Source organism: Halichoerus grypus, chromosome 10 (assembly GCF_964656455.1).
Source record: "Halichoerus grypus chromosome 10, mHalGry1.hap1.1, whole genome shotgun sequence".
NCBI lineage: Eukaryota > Metazoa > Chordata > Mammalia > Carnivora > Phocidae > Halichoerus > Halichoerus grypus.
This window is the reverse complement of record NC_135721.1, coordinates 50,213,376-50,232,885: the sequence shown is the minus strand read 5'-3', so window position 1 is coordinate 50,232,885 and position 19,510 is coordinate 50,213,376. Positions and strand designations below refer to the sequence as shown.

General features: G+C 55.8%; 1 protein-coding gene across 21 annotated transcripts in view; it reads left to right on the top strand.

Annotated features, from left to right (window-relative positions):
- The window catches only part of DYSF (dysferlin), a 202,329-nt gene that overhangs the window by 95,291 nt on the left and 87,528 nt on the right, over positions 1–19,510 (top strand). For all 21 annotated transcript variants that reach the window (XM_078056412.1, XM_036118164.2, XM_036118158.2 and 18 more), the window contains 6 exons: positions 2,992–3,123; positions 3,213–3,379; positions 4,425–4,539; positions 4,829–4,934; positions 5,202–5,344; positions 7,170–7,343. In XM_078056412.1, the coding sequence (XP_077912538.1) occupies positions 2,992–3,123; positions 3,213–3,379; positions 4,425–4,539; positions 4,829–4,934; positions 5,202–5,344; positions 7,170–7,343 (837 nt within the window). The remainder of the gene's footprint in view (positions 1–2,991; positions 3,124–3,212; positions 3,380–4,424; positions 4,540–4,828; positions 4,935–5,201; positions 5,345–7,169; positions 7,344–19,510) is intronic.

Sequence of the window (19,510 nt, the reverse complement as noted above, 5' to 3'; positions counted from 1 at the left end):
AGTCATGCTCAGGTTCAGGTTCTTCCCTGTGGGAGGGCTGGTGTTTGGGTACTGAGGGTGCCTGTGGCTCTGGCCCATCCGGGAGCTGGGGGCAAGAAATCCAGGGCCCCTCATGTTGTCCTGCCCACATCTCTTCTCCCCTTTCTCCTCCAACCCCACCCTTGCTCCCCATCCATCTTCTTTCATGGTACTGGCCAGCCTCGGGCTGGGTGACAGGGATGTGAGCAGGTGCCTGAGCACCCCCTCTCCTCCTCTCTGGGTTAATGTGGGACATAGAGCCAAGGCTGTTTTGGTGGGGGTACTGTGGCCTGGTGGCCAGGACACGATTCAGGAATATCCCTTCCTGGGCTGTGACCGCCTGGGGCCCTAGGGGAGGGTCCCTGTTTGGAGGGCTGTCACTGAGGCTGTCCTGCTGGGGGAGGAGTGGCCCTGGGAGGCAGGCCGGCCCCTTGCCACTCACCGCTGACTCCAGATGGCTCTGTGGGCGTTATAAGCCGCTGGCCTTCAGCCCAGCTGGCCCATCTGCCCCAGCCCCTTGCTCTCAGCCTTCCCTTCCCGGCCCCTCCTTCCATCCACACCAGGGACCAGCGCCGGCCTCTCCTCTTCCAGGAAGTCGTTGTTGGCTAGCCCTAGCCTCGAACCTCTGAGTGCCTGTCGGTCAACCCATTCATATATTGGCCAGTCTTTCTTGTTGTGCCCTGGGCTGGGTGGAGAGGGCAGGTTTCAATAGTACAGTGTGTGTGGACAGGTGGCAGGGTTGGCTGGAAGCCTGTGTGGCCTTGGGTCGGTTGCCTAACCTCTCTGAACTGCTGGCTGTCTTCTCACCTGTAACATGAGCATCAGGCTGCCCACTTCACAGGTTTTGAGGGTTGAATTAGGTGACACAGGTCATGGGTCTTGCCGAAACGAGGTGATCAATGAATATCAGTTTCTCTCCCCTCTTGTTCCCTTTTTCTTCTGGGGTGCTCCTTTGCTCCCTGGGGAGAGGAGGCTCCAGCACAACTAGAGGCAGAGGTGAGCAGATACCCGGACTCAGGCTCATTGGAGAGGCCAGCTTTGCTTAGAAGGAGGGTGGGGATGTGTCAGGCAGTGGGCTGCCCCCCCGCTCGCCTACATGCCACCTGGGGCGTGTCCCCCGTGCTTTCCTCACCTCCTAGCATCCTGCCTTTCTATCTCCTCAGCCAGCTCCTCGCCAAGCAGGGCAGAAGGGAAAGGAAGTCAAAGAGCTACCACATTGCCGTGGGGTTCACCAGGGAAGGCTGTCTGGCCAGAGCACAGGTGGGGATGCACTTGAGTGGGATGAGCTTCAGGCTCTGACCCCTTGGCCCTGCATCCTTGGGGAAACACAAATGAAAAATTTTCCCCGATTCCAAGCAAAAAAAAAAAAAAAAAGATATCGAATTGTTTCTCGAAGTCTTCCCCACTGAGTTTATGAGCCCCGCCAGTAGCTCCTGAGCAAGCTCTACAAAAATGTTGGCAGCAAGCAGAGACCAAGAAAACAGTGGTGTTTCTTAACTTAAACCAAAGTTGGAAAAAATGAGCACCAGTAGAGAGGGAGAGGAGCCCCAAACTAGACATTTCTTTATTTGCTGTTGCTATTTTGGGTCCGGCAGGCTGGCCCTGTCTGGGGGAGGGCAGGGGAGAGACTGGGGGTGGAGGGGGAAGGGGGGTCAGGCATTCCTGCCATCTCCCTGGGGCTGGTGGTTTGGAGGGAAAAGGCCACTCACCACCCCAGGGAGGGGACAGCTGAAGTGAACAGTCATGGGAGGTTGCCAGGGGATGACATGCAGGGTCAGGACCTCCTCCAGGCTTCACCGAGGATGAACCAGAAGCAGAGAGGCTGGGTGAAGGGGGAGACTGTCATTGCCTTGGTAGGCCCCACACCCCTTCCTTTTCCCCTTACCTGGCCTGGGCTCTCCTTCGAGGGATCCGGGCCTCCCCAGCCTATTGGTGACCTCTTACTTCGGTCCCCCCTTTCTGCTTCTGAAGCCATCAGAGTTCCTTTCTCCTCTCATTCAGTGCCCTATTGCAGAGGAGGTACCCCTCTAGGCCCATGCTCACGAAACCCAGGGGCTTAATGTGCTACTTTCTCAAGGGGACAGTGTGTTGTTCTGAGAGTGAGGAGCTCCTGCTCCTCAGGCCACATCCGACCATTGATTTCAATCCAACGGTGAAGTAGTTGTGGAGGGTAAATGTTTTATGTTGGGTTGTTGTGGTTATTGCATTTTGGCAGAGCTTCTGAAAGTTTCAAGGTAATAAGCAATTGAGGACCAGTGACTAGTGGTTAACATGCTGATAAGCGCTTGAAAGGATAGCGATATCAGATGGCACACTAACATCTAGCCAAGACAAAAATAACAAAAACACCCACCCCCCAAAAAACAAACCAAACTGAAAATTGAGGAGGAGGCCTTAACCTCTTCCCCTTCCAGACCTGGATCATTGTATCTCCTTCAGAGATGTGTTCTAGAACTGCACTGTCCAATATGGCCGCCGTAAGGGGCTATTTAAATTTAAATTAACTAAAATGAAATAAAACTGAAAATTTAGTTCCTTAGTCGCTCTAGCTGCATTTCAAGTGCTCCATCACCACATGGGGCTAGCGCTACCATATTGGACCGTGCGGTGTTAAACCGTTTTGTAGCAGAAAATTCCACTGGGCAGGGTCATTCTAGAAGAGAACAGAAATGGAGATGTGGTGGGAGAGGGGAGAATGGGGGACCTGGTCTAGGCCTGGCTCGGCTTCACAGAGAGTACATAGGTGGGGATGATGCAGTCTTCTTTGGAGAGAAGGAATCTTGGCAGGTGTGGAGAAGCCTTCTTAATTATACGTTCCCGTTCTGTGAAATTCTGGTAAGTCCTCCAACAGGACAAATATCTAAGGGTGTCAGGCTGCTGGGCCCAGGCCCTGGAGGACCCCCCAGCCCGCCTCAGTGGGGACATCCTGATCTTAAAGGGGACTGTGGGTTTCTGTCTTTCTCTGGTACCCAGTATCCCATGGAGGGGGTACCCGGAGCCCGGATGCCAGTGCAGATACGGGTGAAGCTCTGGTTTGGGCTTTCTGTGGATGAGAAGGAGTTCAACCAGTTTGCTGAGGGAAAGCTGTCCGTCTTTGCTGAAACCGTGAGTGCTTGCTAGCCTGCCCCTGCCTGCCCCCTGTCCCCCAAACTGCGCTGGGCCCTACTCACTTCTCTTTATTGCTTACTCTCCAGTATGAGAACCAGACCAAACTGGCCCTCGTTGGGAACTGGGGCACGACAGGCCTTACCTACCCCAAGTTTTCTGATGTCACGGGCAAGATCAAGCTCCCCAAGGATAGCTTCCGCCCCTCGGCTGGCTGGACCTGGGCTGGAGACTGGTTCGTGTGTCCAGAGAAGACGTGAGTCCTGGGCAGGGAGGCTGGGGGGCCCCCTCTGCCCCGGTCCTTTCTCTGGAAGACCACAGTCCTATTAATTGCTGTCCTTGCACCTCCTGCCCCTACGCTGGTCACAGGGGCTCCCACTTGAACTCTTCCAGGGCTAGGGGCTTGCTAGGCGGCATTGTTTCTGGAAGGGCTCTAACAATGGGAAAGTCCTTTACTATTAAACTAAAGTTGGCCTCCGTTTGACTTTGCATCCTTTCATTGCCACCTTCTCCCGGATGCTACAGCCTGCTTCCTCCTTCCCGTGCCTGAGGCTTCTCCTCTCTCTCTGGACCTCTCAGAACAAGGCCGTCTGGCTGCAACACTGTCCCTACCCCTTTCTCCTCTCTCATTTCCTGTTTGGTTGATGTTCAACTGGGTTTCTTTCCTTTTCTTTGTTTAAATTGAGGTATAACATATATCAAGTACGTATGCAAATCTTAAGTGTACAAGCTTTGATCACATTTTACATTTCAACAACTGTCCACCTGTTGAGCTTCAGTGACCCACCGGGCTTTTGGTATCTTCGGCTTCCTTTCTCTTTTTGGTGTCTTTCTCTTTCTTTTTTTTTTTTTTTTTAAAGATTTTATTTATTTATTTGAGAGAGAGAGAATGAGAGACAGAGCACATGAGAGGGAGGAGGGTCAGAGGGAGAAGCAGACTCCCTGCCGAGCAGGGAGCCCGATGCGGGACTCGATCCCGGGACTCCAGGATCATGACCTGAGCCAAAGGCAGTCGCTTAACCAACTGAGCCACCCAGGCGCCCTCTTTCTCTTTCTTTATCTTGGGTGCTGGTATATTCTTCTGTCTGGGAGTGTCTCTAGGTCCCCCTGGGTCTCCTTTCACTCTCCACCTGTGACTCTCTGCCCCTCCTTTCCCTCTCCTCTCCACCTTCTTGTTGTTGGTGGGGTGAGGCTGATGCAGGAAGCTTGGCTGAGGCCCCGGGGTGCTCTGCTGGAGGCGGTGGGTGTGGGAGGGATCTCTTCAGCAAAGGTTCTGACCCCCCCACCCCCTCCACCCCCAGGCTGCTCCATGACACTGACGCGGGCCACCTGAGTTTTGTGGAGGAGGTGTTTGAGAACCAGACCCGGCTCCCTGGAGGCCAGTGGATCTACATGAGTGACAACTACACAGATGTAGTAAGTGGGTGCTCCAGCGACAGGTGGGCTTTGCTTTCCTGGGGTCCTGGACCTTGGGGCTCAGGAGGGGCCTATGGCTCAGAGAAGATGGGATGTTTTCTCCCCTGCTCCCATGTCCCCATCTTCATGCTCTGGTTTCCAGAGGGATGTGTGAGGTCCAGGGCGGATAGGACACTGATCTGGAGTCCCACCTGGGGCTTCAAGGATGTAGGTTGTCAAGTTGCATCTTTTCTGCTTCCCTGATGACATCTGTCTCTTCTCAATGCTTGCCTGTCCTGTGTTGCCCTAGAATGGGGAGAAGGTGCTTCCCAAGGATGACATTGAGTGCCCACTGGGCTGGAAGTGGGAAGATGAAGAGTGGTCCACGGACCTCAATCGGGCTGTTGATGAGCAAGGTGGGCAGCACATGGAGCCCGGTGAGACATACCCCAGCAAGCTCAAGAGGCGTGCTGGTGGGACAGCTGAGTGCAGGCCTCGTGCCCTGGGACACTGGCCTTCACTAGGCTTCTTCCTCTGGGGGACTTCCTGGATTGGCCCTCACTTACAGCTACAAATTAAGTCAATTATCACTCATGAGCCTGTGACTGTGCCCGGGAGGGAGAGATAGCCTCTGGAGAGATGGGGAACGGCTGGGCAGTGACCGACAGGCGCCCTTCCCCCAGGCTGGGAGTACAGTATCACCATCCCCCCGGATCGGAAGCCAAAGCACTGGGTTCCTGCTGAGAAGATGTATTACACTCACCGGCGGCGGCGCTGGGTCCGCCTGCGCAGGAGGGACCTGAGCCAGATGGAGGCCCTGAAGAGGGTGAGTCCAGCAGATGGTGGTGGGGGGGTGAGGCGCTGGTTGGGGGAGGCCAGCTGGGCACAGGTGCACGCCTGTGTGCAAAGACACATGCATGTGTGCTCAGGACATGTGTAAGGCATGTGGGCTCCCTCGAGATGCTCACAGATCACACCCAGTGCATGCACAGCTGCTCACAGGTCACAGCACCCACGCAGATCATACCGGTACACCCCCGGATGCTCACACCCAGATGCTTGTGACTGTGCAAGGAGACAGTACTTGGGATTGCATACAGACCCAGAAGGTGCGAAGACACATGGATGACCGAGTCTGTGGCCTGGGGTCCTGGAGGCAGAATCCGAGACAGGGGTTTGGCTGCATGGAGCTTATTGAAGCAGGGTGCTCGGGAGTGCGGGGAGCCAGGATTCGGGCTCAGGCCAAGTCAGTTACGGCCTGAGCTGTGGCTTGGGGAGGGGCGCACCCTGGAGACCACAGAATCATCCTCACCTGGAGGCAAGGGGGCTGGGGTTTGTACCCTCTTGGTTGTATCATTGGCTGCAGTTACTGGGAGTGGGCTGAGGCCCGTCTCCTCCCCATGGAGCCTGCTCCTTTCAGCCTGGGCAAGTCCCTGCTGGAGCTAGCAGGAGAAGATATAGGCACCAGGCTGCTGAGGATGTATGCGCCATGTTGCCGGCTGGTGCCTCGGTGGCCTCTGTCAGCATTTACCAGAGGACGTGTCCGCAGTGCAAGCACACATGCCCACGGGCATGCCCAGATACCTACAGGACAGAGGCGTGGAGTGGGTACATATGAGTGAACACAATGCACGCACCTGCTCTTGGAGTCCCCCAGATGCCCATGTCCTGCACAGCCTCAGTGCCTGCCTCCCCAGTCCCTCTTGTGCCCTGTTCTTCCTTCCTAAGTAGGCATTTGAATTTTGGCCCAAGAGCCAGGCCTCCCCCAATCCAGGAGTAGCCTTTGGCATGACCCAAATTTCTTCCTTTCTCTTTGGGCACAGAGAATCTAGAGAGGGATGTCACTGGGTCCAGGGAGAAGCAAGGTTTTAGGGCAACAGACTGTTCGTGGTGTCATGAACCAGACAGACTCCACTCTCCTTGTAGGGGCACCCAGGGGATGGAGGCGAACCTTGTCAGGCAGGGGGCCTCGCCCGCTCTGTCACCCCCGACGTCCCTCCCGGAGAGAGATGTGGCTGCCCTCCAGGACTGGCTCTTGTTACTTAGTTCATGGCTGGAGCCCGAGGGGCACCTGAGGACAGTGTCCGGTCATCAGCTGGATAAGAAGGGGCTTCGAGGCCTCCCTCCAGGCCTGGGAAAGGGTCCTCTCGAGGAAATGCCAGGGGGGCCCTCCACAGCTGACCTAGGCCTAGCCTCGGGGAGAAATAGCCTGGGGTCGGGAAACAGAATCTTCATTGACCCACTTCTATTTTTATAAGCTGGGATGTGAGGAAGAACAGGGAAATGACAAGAAAACCTTGGATTCATGAAATCCACCCGTAATCCAAGTAAACAAACAAACCCAAAGCCCAGGGTTTTCATTGCTGCTTTAGCCTATCTGCCCTCTCCGGCTCCTCAGATCCCCACAGCCCAGGGAGCCTCTTCTCCCCCTGATTTTCCGACCTGGACTCCTGTCATTGCAGAAGCGGCTCAGGGCCCCCCTCCTCCAGGTGGCCTTCCCAGCTGTTCCCACCTGGAGGGTGCTGGTGTGGAGTGGGTGGGGAATCGTGGAGGGCAGGCCAGAGAGGGGACAGGTGCCGCAGGAGCCCAGCCCAGGGTCTCCCCGTGGGCCGCCAAGCAGGGCCTGAGTCCGTCCTGTTGTCCCCATGCAGCACAGGCAGGCGGAGGCCGAGGGTGAGGGCTGGGAGTACGCCTCGCTCTTCGGCTGGAAATTCCACCTGGAGTACCGCAAGACGGATGCGTTCCGCCGTCGCCGCTGGCGCCGCCGCATGGAGCCGCTGGAGAAGACTGGGCCTGCCGCCGTGTTTGCCCTCGAGGGGGCTCTGGTATGTCCCTGGGCCTGTGGTGGGTCAGTGAGGTGCGGCTTGCTTCCCCAGGGTTCTTCACGGCTGAAGCGGGAGCCCCCAGGATAGGACTTTGGAGGGAACATCGGCTGGTCACCTTGGCTTTAGTTCCTTTGGGTCGCCTGTGGGGAAAGTGGATGGTAGTCTGGGTGTCCTCCTAATATAAAACAGCTCCTTCTTGGCACTGGGAGACCTGCTGCTTCTTTGTGTGGTCAAGAGGGAAGCAGGCAGAGAGGGTCTCGGTCCGACTGAGGTCACGGGTCTGACCTCTGACTGGAGCCAAGGGACCTGGTTCTCCTCGAAGAGCCTGGCTGCCACAGGGTGGGTCTGAGAGGCTTTGGCCTAGCCCCTGGGAGTAGCCAGAGAGGTCTGACGACCCCTGAATGTCCTTGGTTGGACACGAGTCCTCCTTGGTTGGACCGAAGCCGTCTCATGGCATCCCTGAGATTTTGGGGGAGAGATGTACCTCAGAAACTGAACCTCAGGCTGGTGGTCCTGACTTAGAGTACACTTTCTGGAGCCAGTAAAATTGGGGTCAGCTCGAGGTTACCAGGGTCTGGCTGATGTGTTCCCCCAAAAGATGAGCAGGCCCTTCCTGGACAGTCTGAGTAGGGTCATTCTCCACTCTGTTTTGGTCTGGGGATTCCTGGAGGTGGGAGGAGATGCCCAGCATGAGGCCCTTCCTCTGAAATCCAGCCAGGACTGCCCAGCCCCTGGGGTTTTGGACTGTGACTCAGAGAGCAGGTTCCACCAGCTTTGAAAGCTGATGGGATCTGAGTGTGTCCATGTGCACCAGTTTTGTGTGTGTGTGTGTGTGTTTGTGCGCATGTATGTGAGGATTTGGTCGGAGGGAGGACCACTGGGGCTTTGTCCTGAGCCAGGGAGTACAGAGGACAGGCCCAGGATCTGACAGGATGGATACGGGGAAGGGAGTTGAGACTGGTGATGGTCTGAGGGGGTTCCATCCCTCTCAGTCCTTGATGGTGGGCCAGGTCCAGGGGTGGCAGTATGGGAGAGGAAACCCCCTGGGGGCCAGATAATGCCAGATGTCTGATGATGTCTTGGGGCCAAGTTGTGGGGTGGCTGGAAGGAGACGGCAGAGCTCTGGGCTGCTGGGCTTGTGCTCGGCTGAGCGGGAGGAAGTTGCTGTCCCAGCTGGAGCAGCCCCAGCTGGAGGTCTCATGGGGCAGTGCTGGTATGCGCTGACCCCCTTTGTCCTGTCAGAAAGGGCCTGGCCTGGGCACAGGGCAGGGCCTGGGGGTGGGCTTGTGGCTCCAGCTGAGGGATGGGGGGATAAAGGCCTTGGCAGAGCTCAGAGTCAGGGTCTGAGAAGCCTGGGTAGGTACCCTAAGGAATAGAAACTCAGTGAAATGGGTTACAGAGAGAAAAGGAGTTTAAGGGCTCAGACGGACAGGAGAGCCCAAGGGGCAAAGCAGGCATTAGGTCTGGCAGGAAATGGGGGTTCGCCAAGTATCCCTGGGACTCTGTCTCTGACTTGCTCCTCTGTCTTGGCCTCGTTCTCACACTGGCTCACTCTGGGTGGTAACAAAGATGGCGCCGACATCAACTTTACAGCCAGCAAAGCCCTGCTAGGTGAAATAGCACAGCCCACCCGGCATCCTCTGTTTCCCTCACAGCTGGAGACCAGAGGGGAGAGTGCTGTTTTCTCTATAATGCCGTGACAGTCTTGGGTGTGACTGACTGGCTCTCGTGGCCATGTGCCCATGCCAGCCTGAGGGTGAGGAATGGAATGTTCTGATTGGCCATGCTGGGTCATGCCCCTTTTCTGTAGTTGACAGCACCATCAGGATGCAGAGAAGAGCGTCTGGAAAGGAAAAAAAAAAAACCCTGCAAACAGTGCTGGGCAAAGAGCTACTGATGATGGCCACAGGACTCTGTTCAATGAGCAATAGGGAGCCGGTGTGGGTTGTTGAGCAGAGGAGTGCTCTGGTCCGACCTGGGCTTCAGGGCCGTTAGTCAAGTAGCCATGGAGGCTGGTTAGGGTGGAAGAGTGGAAACCATCAGGAGACCATCAGGAGTCTCGGTTAGTGATCTGGGATGAGGTGACCATCTGGGGTGGGAGCTGGGGGCTGGAGTAGAGGGAAGTACAGAGTTTGGGGAGGGTCAGATGGGCCCAGAGGCTCTGCTGGGTGCATGGTAGGGCTTCTCCCATCGCCGGGCCACAGGGTGGGTGGGGTGGGCCTGGGGCCGCGATGAGTTCATGGTTGGCCCTGGCAGGTCTGACACACATGGTTAAGTGCTGTGTGAAGGAGGCGGATCTGGCAGTTGCTTGCCAGGCCGCCCAGGGCAGGGAGGCCAGGGCCGTGGGAGAGAGGACGCGAGGCCAGAGGTAGCCAGAGACACATGGACAGCAGTGTGGATGGGTTCTGGGGCTGGCCAGGATCTGGGGGAAGAAGATGAGCAAGGCTGGGGCTCCACTGCCAAGCTTTCATGGCTCGGTGACTGGGAGAATGAAGGGGGGCACTTCCCAGAAACAGAAACCAATCCGTTTATTCTTTATGTGGGAGAAAATGTCGTGAGGGAGCATTGAAATCAAATGTCAAGTCAACAGACGTGGGGAGGTGGTTGATTGTGAAGCAGATGTGCCTTGCCTGTGCTATGCAGCAGAAACCAACATAGGGAAGCCCTCTGAGTCCTGGGGGAGCTTGGCTGACACAGAGAACCAGGGGCAGACAGTGGTTGGAGAGGCTGGATCCCACAGACCTGGAGTTGGAGGACACAGTTTTGGAAAGTCCTTAGGTGTGGCCAGCATTTGGACAGGGCCACTGGCCCCTTTGACAGTAACTGTCTGGACCACTCTGTACTTCAGTGACTCGAACCTCCATCAGCACCAACACACACACACACACCCTCTCCTTCATGGTCACCTAGATGTGCTTCTGTCCCCGAATCTGCTGTCCTTCGTCCTGGGAGGTACTGATGGCACTGGGACTAACATCCAGCCTGCATCATGGGAGCAGATGGTAGGGTTCTCTGGGTGCCCGGACCCCGCTACTGTCTTGGGTGCTGGCCTTGTCCACTGGTCACTGATGTCTGCTGATTCTCTTGGCTGGAGCATGGTGGGATAGGTGAGGCTTCAGAGTGGAGCAGATTTGGTCTGAATTCTGCTTCCTCTCTTTCCTAGCTGAGGACAGGTCACTTACCCTTTTAGCAACTCTGTTACCTCGTCTGTGAAAGTCACTGCATCCTAGAGTCATTGTAAGGGGGACCCACCTGACGCATGTAAGGAAGTGCTTCTCAGGCTGAGTGAACATAGGAGCGATGTGGGGGTCTTGTTAAAACGTGCACTCGGGATTCCGTGTCTGGGTGAACCTGAGAGTCTGCGTTTCTAAGAGGACTCCAGTGATGTCAGTGCTGCTGGTCCAAGGACCACCTTTGAGGGGCGAGGATGTGAGGCACGTCGGGCATCAGGAAGATGAGGGAGGTGGTCACATTGCCCTGCTCCCCCCCACTTGGATGCCTTTCTGAGAGAGGCAGGGCGTATCCATGACTGGGTGAAGGTGTGTGGCCAGGGTCCTAGAGAGGGGAGCAGGGAATGATGACGTGTTCTCCTTGCTTCCTGGTGAGAGAACAGTGATCTTTGCTTCTAATGATCCCCTGATCTGATGGTGGAGGCCTGGCCTGTGGGGAACTGTTGTCTGATGAGGAAGAGAGGCATTCCCATGTGAGTACAAATGAACCCAGTAGGATCTGCATCTTTGAGGTGCTGGAGGGCAGAATAAGGATCTGCCATGAATGCTCTGGCCAAGAATGATGGTGTCTAATGAGGGAGGCTTCTTGGAGAAGGATGTTGGGAGGCAGACCTTGAAGAAGTCTAGGGAAGCACCGTGGGTGGTGACCAGGTGGTCTTCCTGGTAATCTGACATTTCTGGATGCCGGGGCCCGAGGACCAGGCCTGTGGTGCCCCCTTGCCTCCTTCCACCCCTCTCCTGGCCCTCTGGTCCACCAGCAGGCTGCGCCTTGCTTGCCAGTTGCCCTCCTGAAGACATCTTGCTGGAAGGCAGGCCCTGTCTGTTCATTAGCACGGGCAGTCTTTCCCTGAAACCTTCTGCTGGGGCCAAGCCTGGCTCCCTCTGTGGAGCGGGAGGCCCTGGCTCCGTCTGCTAATCGTCTGCTGTCTCCATCCCGAGCATTATTTTATTTTCGTATTATTCTTTTTCCAGCTAATATCCTGGCATTCCCAAAGACACCGGTTTCATAATCTTCCTGGCGTTCCCAGGGAGCTGGGAAGCAGAGCACAAAGCGGCTATTATAGCGCGTTCCATCCAGCCTCCCTCTCCTCGCCCCACACCCCTTGCTGCCGCCACCGGCGGCTCCCACCCAGGCACCCCTGCCCGACGCCACCAGCCTCTCTGGGAACTCTGGTGACGGCTGCTGGGATGAGCTCACAGAATCCATCCTGTCGCCCTTGCCCTGGGCCTGCCCTCCATGCGCGAGGATTTTTCCAGAGCCCTGCCTCTGTGCTTGGCCCGGAGTGTTAGGAAGGGTTTTCTGAGATGCCTGAGCCTGGGCAGGAGGGAAGGAGACAGAGACTCGGCAACATGTGCTCAGAGCCTTGGAGATTTTTAGAGCTGGAAGGAACTTCCATGTTCAAAAGGTGCTCTCCACCTGGCTTTGGATCCCCTTGAAATTGGATGCATAGTTGTGGGTGTGCGGGTGTGATCCGTGTATGCAAGTGTGTCTGATGTGTAAGCACATGGATGATGTGTGCGCACACACAATATGTGTGCAACATGCCTGTGTGTGTGATATGTATGTGCACATGTGTATGAACGAGTACGATGTGTGTGCATGTGTGATAACGTGTGTATGTGCACTGTGGGCGTGTGTATCTGTGATGTGTAAATTCTGGCTTAAGGTCTGTGGTTTTCTCCAATTCTCAAGGGAATTTGGGAGCCCAAAGAGGAGAAGAATCACTGAAATCCATTTTACCATGTGCCAAAGATCAGGCTGAAAGCTTTTGTGCATGGTCTCTTTTTATCCTCACAGTGACCCCAGAAGACTGAATTCTATTATTATACCCATTTTACAGTTGGGGAGACTGAGGTTCCATAACTGCACTGTCTAACACAGTAACCACTAGCTGCATGAGAGTATTTCAACTTACATTTAAAGTTATTAAAATAAGACAGTTTAGTTCCTCAGTCACACCAACCACATTTCAGGTGCTCGAGAGCCACACCAGGCTCATGGCTACCATATTGGACCGTGAAGCTATAGAACAGTTTCATCATTGCAGAAAGTTCTGTTGGACAGTGCTGTTCTAGAACAACTCTGAGCCCCTAATATTACTCCAGAAGAAACTGAGGCCTGAGAAGGGGTTTGCCCACTGGCACAGTATGAGTCAGTTTTAGAACCAAGACCAGACAATGGGCTCTTCTGTCCTCTGTCCCCAAGTTCATATTCCCCATATTCCCACTCCCATTAGGGCATAATGTCCTCCTAGAGAAGGCCCTCGAGTGGGGTCCTAGGGAGGGTGCTGGGCAGCTGGCTGGAACCCTCGGCTGTTGGCATTACTTTTCCCATGCAGCCATGTGGCTTGGCTTCTCTGGAACAGTAGGGCTGCTAGAGGGGAGCTGGCACCGCGACCCCCACCCTGAGAAGCCTCCGGTTGGTCGTCTGAAGTCTGAGTCCTGACCGGAAGTGGAGAGGATCTACGGAGACAGGCCTGAGATGCCAAGCCCCAGCCTAAGGGCAGAGATGGGCAGCTGCGAGTCGGAAGTGCTGGGAGGGGGGTCAGGGAAAGGCTGGTGCCAGAGAGGAGTAATTTGGGATTTGAGCTGCCTGAAAAGGAGGTCAGATGTGGGTGAGGAGGGGAGGGGCCGTCTCTGCACCTGGCTGAAGCCCTGCTGTACGCAGAGTACCCGGGCCTAGTTCCTAGAGTGGGCACTTGGACCAAGGGCAGCATCCGGGAGGTGAGAGGGGTTTGCCTCATTAAGTAAACCAAATCCCTGCTGGGTCTGCTTAGGTGGGGGAGGTGATTCCATGTTTCCCTGGATTCTGTTTCTTGAATATGCTAATTGAGCACCTGTTCTATACCTGGTTTTGTGCAAGCAGGAGCTAATTGGAGGCTGGCTGGCCTCTCAAGCAGGGACCTCCCTGCCCCTCTTGCTGCCCCCCCATGGAAGGACCATTTGGGTAATTCCTTGAAATTGGTGGACCCCAGGATCTGTCTCACTCCAGACTTGGATGCTGAAGTCTGGAGGGTCCAACTGTGTGTCTGTGTACCTGAGACAAAATGCCAGCACATGGGGGTGCACGGGTGCCGAGGAGTGTGTGTGTCACAGCTGGGCAGACACGGTGGGGGCCCCGTGTGTGTTATTGTAAATGCACTGGGGTCTGCATCCACAATTGCTAGGGTGACCCTATAACTTATTGTCCCAGTCATGCTGGGAAACAGGCGTAAGCTGGGGCCGTCCCAGACAAAGTGGGATGTACGGTCGTCCTGATTACGGAGGCGCTCTGGCACGGGGTAGAACCTGCTTGAGTGTTCTCTGCAACCTCCACATTTGGACACACGGGAAGTCAAGAGGGGCACGTGTGCACGCACACACTCGCATACACACAGACGCCTGCGCCAGCCCACACGTGGCACCGCGGATTCTCCAGGTTTCCTGATTCCATTCCCAAGCTCCCCGGGGGCTGGCCGGTAGTTTTGCAAGGATTCTTGCAGCTGCTTCCAAGCCCCGGCTCCAGCTGTAAATTACATGGGGTTGCACCGCTGCCTGCTATTCTACTTAAAGTTGCAATCAGCCCTGATTAGGAAGGGAGGCCTGTGTTCCCGAGTTGCCTCTTTTAAAGTGTTCTCCTCCTTCGGCCTGGCCTGCTAGCCTCTGTGGGCTTTCCCTGGAAGTTCAGGCTGGGCGGCCAGGGCAGTGACGTGGGCCCTGGGCTCCCTAAGGCCCTGACTTGGCGCTCAGCCCTGTCCTGCCCTGGAGCCCTGCTCAGGTGCTGAGTTCTGATGGGGAAGCTGAAGCTGGGAAGAGCCCGGAGGGGCTGTTGGGGGGCCCCCCGGCTCTGTCAGTTAATTTTGCTGTGCAACCCTAGGGAAGGTATTGACCTCTCTGGGCCCCAGTTTTTTCACTTTCAGGATAGGGCTGATAATAACACAGCAAAAATAATAACCTCCCCTTCCAGAGCAGGGGTCGGCAAGCCTTAGCCTACAAGCCTAATCTGTCCTTGGCCGTTTTGCGTAGACAGGGCTTTATTGGCAAGTGCCCGGGCTCATTCGTGTCTGCATTCTGTGGCTACTGTCTGCTACAGGGGCAGCTGCCCTGCAAAGGTGAATGGATTTACTCCCTGGCTCTCTCTGAACAGCGTTTACCAGCTGTTCTAGAGCATGTGCCTGGACCAGGCATTACTCTGCCCTGTTTGTGTATTATCTCCTTTCATGCCCCCCGCAGTCCTAGGAGATAGGGTTTATCACTACTCCCAGTTCACAGATGAGCAAACGGAGGTACAGAGAAGGCAGGTCATAGTGATTCTAGGGGTGTTTCCTCACACGAGCATTAAGAAAAATTCTAGGGATAACAGTGGGGTGGTTCAGAGTTTATAGCATACTACCCTACGTGGCTGTTGGTTATTTGGTTGTCCCAGCAAAGCCAGTAGTGAGGAAGAGGTCCTGGCAGTTCACCCTAGGGCATGCTGGTCAGTGTTTAATAACTGGTTCTCCAGAAAATAAAAAAAAAAATCCAAAAAACAAACCCAGTCTGGTTTGTAGTACTTGCTGGTTTCCGTGGTGTAAATATCCCTGCTGTGGCTGATTTCGAGCTAGCAATGAGACATTGCTGAGTGGAGATGGGAGGAGACGAGCAATGGCAGGTGGTTATATAGTATTTCCAGCCCACAGATATATTAGATGTAAATAACCTCAGGAGCGGAACAATAGTCAAAAGTAAAATAATTAAGAAGTGATGAGTTTGAGTATTTATCACCTTTTTAAAAAAAGATTTATTTATTTATTTTAGAGGGTGGGGGAAGGGTGGAGGGAGAGGGAGAGAGGGAATCTCAAGCAGGCGCCACGCCCAGCACAGAGCCCAAAGCGGGGCTTGATCCCATCACCCCGAGATCACAACCTGAGCCGAAATCATGAGTCAGATGCATAACTGATTGAGCCACCCAGGTGCCCTTATCACCTCTGTTTTTAAAAAAAATTTCCATAATTATAAGTTTATATGATTCAGTTGTTACAAATGGCCGTGTTTAACAGCCAGCTTGCAATATGCCTGAAAGCTTACTAATCTGCTCTTCTGAGCCATGTGGGCCAGCTCCAGCCCTTACTGCTCTGGGCGCCCTGGTCCTGTTTACATAAGAGATAGTAGCAGCAGAGTGGTATAGTGCATTCTTCCCAATAGCTCTGTCCCCTGTGCTCTCTGGGTCCATCAGGCACTGGAACTGAGCCCTTCCCGGGAAGCCAGGAGGGCGGCTGGCCCCTGAGACCCACCTGCTTGACTCTGATGGGACGGAGGGTGTCCCGATAGCCCCCTGAGATACTGCCGAGGCTCTGTTGTTTCCTTCCTGACCATCATGGTCTGGCTGCGGGGACTCTGTCCTCTGCCTGCTCAGCCCCAGGGACCCTCTGCTCAGCCTGTCTTCTTGCTGCATCCACCACTGGTCTTGCCCCTTCATCCTCCGTCCTGCCTCTGGGTTGTAGATCCTGAGCCAGATCTCTGGGCCCTGTATGGATGAGGTGTCGCACCACTGCCAAAGTGAGGAGGTGTGTGTGTGACAGACAACCAGTGGGACAGGGGGAATTTCAGACACGATAGCGGTCTGGTGCTTGGTCTTGGACCCAATTTAGGTGGGCCATGGGGTCCCCTTCCCTTTGTAGGCTGCTTCTTTTCCCAGAACCTGCCCACCTCTTCCTGGTGTCGTGGCCACACCAAGGCCCCGGGGCAGGAGTCCTCAGCAGATAAGGTGGGTTTGGCCACTGGCTCTGGGGACCCCTGGGGGCAGCCCTGCACCATCTGGGAGGGAGAGAATTCCTCGCACTCCTAAGCTCAGGCTCTTCCCGGGAGCCATGGCCGCCAGCCGGGCAGTGGCGGGTTGGATGCTGCCCAGTCCCCTGGGCGACCGGCAGGATCCCTTACACAGCTAGCCCCAAGATGGAGTGTGTGGCCACAGACCACAGTCTGGGAGTCGCATCGGCATGAGCTATGAAGGCAGGAATGTGGCTGTGGGAAACCCAATGCCCGGGGCCTGGTGGGGCTGGGGAAGAGCGAGTGCGTGGAGTTGGCGGGGGGGAAGAGGGGGGACAGAAAGCAAGGCATCAGCTGCCACTGCAGCCTGGCTCTCTCTGCCCAGGGCTCCGAGCGAGAGCAGAAACAAGCCAGCCTTCCTCTCCTAGCTTGCCCTGCCCCAGCTTTGCCCCTTTCGCTGAGTCTTCCCCTGAGCTCTAGGGGCGCAGGCATCCAGCACACTGCTGCTCCCCTTGTGCCAACACTCTTCTCTTTCCCCTCCTCCGGGAAGCTTTCCTGAGTGGGACCTTCCGAGGGTCCACCCCATTCTGTTCCACCCCAGAGATGGCCCCACGGGGGCGGTGGGGGGGGTGCTGAAACCATATCCCTTGCTCTTTCTGTAGTAACATCTTACTCTGAGCCCCCTGAGGGAAGGAGGGTGCTGTTTGATGTGCATTTTCCTGACCCTTCCCCTGAGACCCGAGGCCTGAACGCTGCCCACGTGGCTGAGGGCAGGGAATGCTGGTGATTCATTTTTTGTGACAAATCTTCATTGGATGACTACTAAGTGCCTGATGCTGGGCTGGGCGCAGGGGAGAGAGGAGCGTGTGTGCCTTGCCCACACACATGGAGAGGTGGATGCAGGAGAGAGCTAGGAGAGGCTGAGCAGGGGCTGCTGCTGAAGGCATGGCTGCCACAGCGGTATCCAGGCCTCAGTGGTGACTGAGGGAAGAGCTCAAGTTAGCTCACCTGGGAGGGCATTCAAGGTGGCGAGAACAGCCCGTGCAAAGGCCCTGAGGCAGAAAGAAGAGGATGGGTTCCAAATTTAAAGAAAAAAGAGATGAAAGGGGGAAGGTGTTGTAGCATGAGAATGGAGAGTTGAAAGATTGAAACTGACACCACGAGCACCTCTTACTGAGTGCTGCTTATGTGCTATAGGAACCTGCCAAGGGCGGGGCGGGGGCGCCTCACTGCATTCAGTTTTCACCAGTGGGTTTCCACTGAGGGCAATTTCTATCCCCCACCCCGTCCCTCAGGGGACATTTGACAATGTCTAAAGATATTTTTGGTGGTCACAATTAAAGGGTCAGGAAGCTATGGGGATCTAATGGGTCAAGACCAGGGATGCTGCTAAATATCCAACAATGCACAAGACGGAGGGAAGGACTGACAGGAAGCAGGGACCTTCCAGAAGCTCCCAAACCAGATTTTCATGGGGCTTCATTGTTTGCTTTGAGAGAAGTTCCAGAGTGTGACCCTTGCATGTCTACACTTGAAAACCAAAATGTACCTCAGAGTGAAGGAAGTGTGACATGGGATTATCTGTTATTGTACAGACTGATCCCCGGACCTGGGTGACAGGCTGACCTTCTTCACTAGCTATGCCCCTAGCTCACACTGTTGCTCTCTCCTGAGGTGACCTCCTTCTTTCGTTCACCGCTCTCCAGGTGTGTACTGAGCACCTGCTGTGTGTGGGCGGAGCTGGGCGTATGACAGAAACCTCCCAGAGCTCTCAGTGGGAGGGTACATTGGTGGTCAATGGTGGAGGTGGGTGCTAGATGTGGTAAGAGGAGGTTCAGGGCACCGTGGAAGCACCTGGGTGGGGGGCTTACTCATCCTTGCACAGAGACCTTGAGGAAGAGGCTAGACACCTAGGAAAAAGAAGGGAAAGAAAGGGGCAGAGAGACCAACATGCAAGACGCCTGGGGGGCAAGAAAGGGGTCCCCAGAGGGTTTCAGCTGGGTTGAGCATGAAAGTCATCAGGGATGGGGGTGTTTGGGGGTGTCCAGACTGCTGGAGACTCAATTCAGAGGCCACAGCTGGGCTGGGAGGGAGAGCTGACCTCCCCGTCTGCTCCCAGGGTCTGAAGAGGAAGCATGCAGAGCCCAGCCTCCCCTGCGAAGGTCAGTGGGCTGGAGGATAGGAAGACATCGGCCAACGGTGTGGGTAGAATTCTGCCCAGGTTGGGAACCAGGGCGGTTACAGGGCTAGGGCTCCGCTGGGAGGGACTGAACTTAGTGGGTGTCCTCAGCAGGGCTCCTGGTTCTCCCAGCTTCTTCTCAGCAAGCCCCATCTGTCATTTTGAGCTGGGGGGAAGGGAAGGAGGAGGCAGGTCCATACTTGGGGGGCAGGTTGGGGGCTGCAGGGTGCGGAGAGCCCTGTGGATCCCCCATTCTGGAGGCAGATGGAAAATCCCAGGCAGTGTGAGGAGCCTTCCCCAAGGGGACAGTGGTTCCTCTCTCTGAAGGACATTATTTCTCAGGGCCAGGGCCTGCTGTGGGCCAAGCACTGAGCTAGGCCTGAGATACCTGGCGCCTGCCTTCGTGGAAATCCCAGGGAGGGGGACACCTTTTCTGATCACAGGAGGGCAGACTGCCCTTGGACAGAGACCCAGAAATTGCTGCCAAAGCCCCAGACAGAGGCGTTTTGGTGGGAGTGGTGCTTCTGGGAGGCGGCTAGGGGAGGCCATCTGGAGGAGGTGCGAGGTGAGTGGGAATGTGCCCTGGCAGCCAGCAGCGAGCACGGAGGTCCCTGCAGGTACTGGGAGGGGGCAAAGGCATTATGGGGCGCAGCTTCCTTCCCTTCACTCACCTTAGCGCCCGACTCATGGGGGCATGAGTGTGTTGTCAGCTGAGGTGGAGGGGCCACAGGGTCTTAGGCCTTCTGCCCTGCCTCCGGCTGGACCCCCTCCCCCCCAACCAAGGTGCACTGGGCTGCACGTGCTATGGGTTGTTGCATGGAGGGCTGATCAAGCCCTGTTTCCAGTGTTCTGATCTGCTTTCCTTGGCGTCCTACACCTCACGCCTGGGGTGGCCTGCTGGGCCCCCCAGGTCCAGCCCTATGTGCGGCCTTGCAGATCCTGAAACTGGGAGCCATTAGCTGCTGGACGTGGTGCATGTTCTGGCGGGATGCCAGTGTAGCATGGCCAGGCCAAATGCCTTTTCTGGGGGG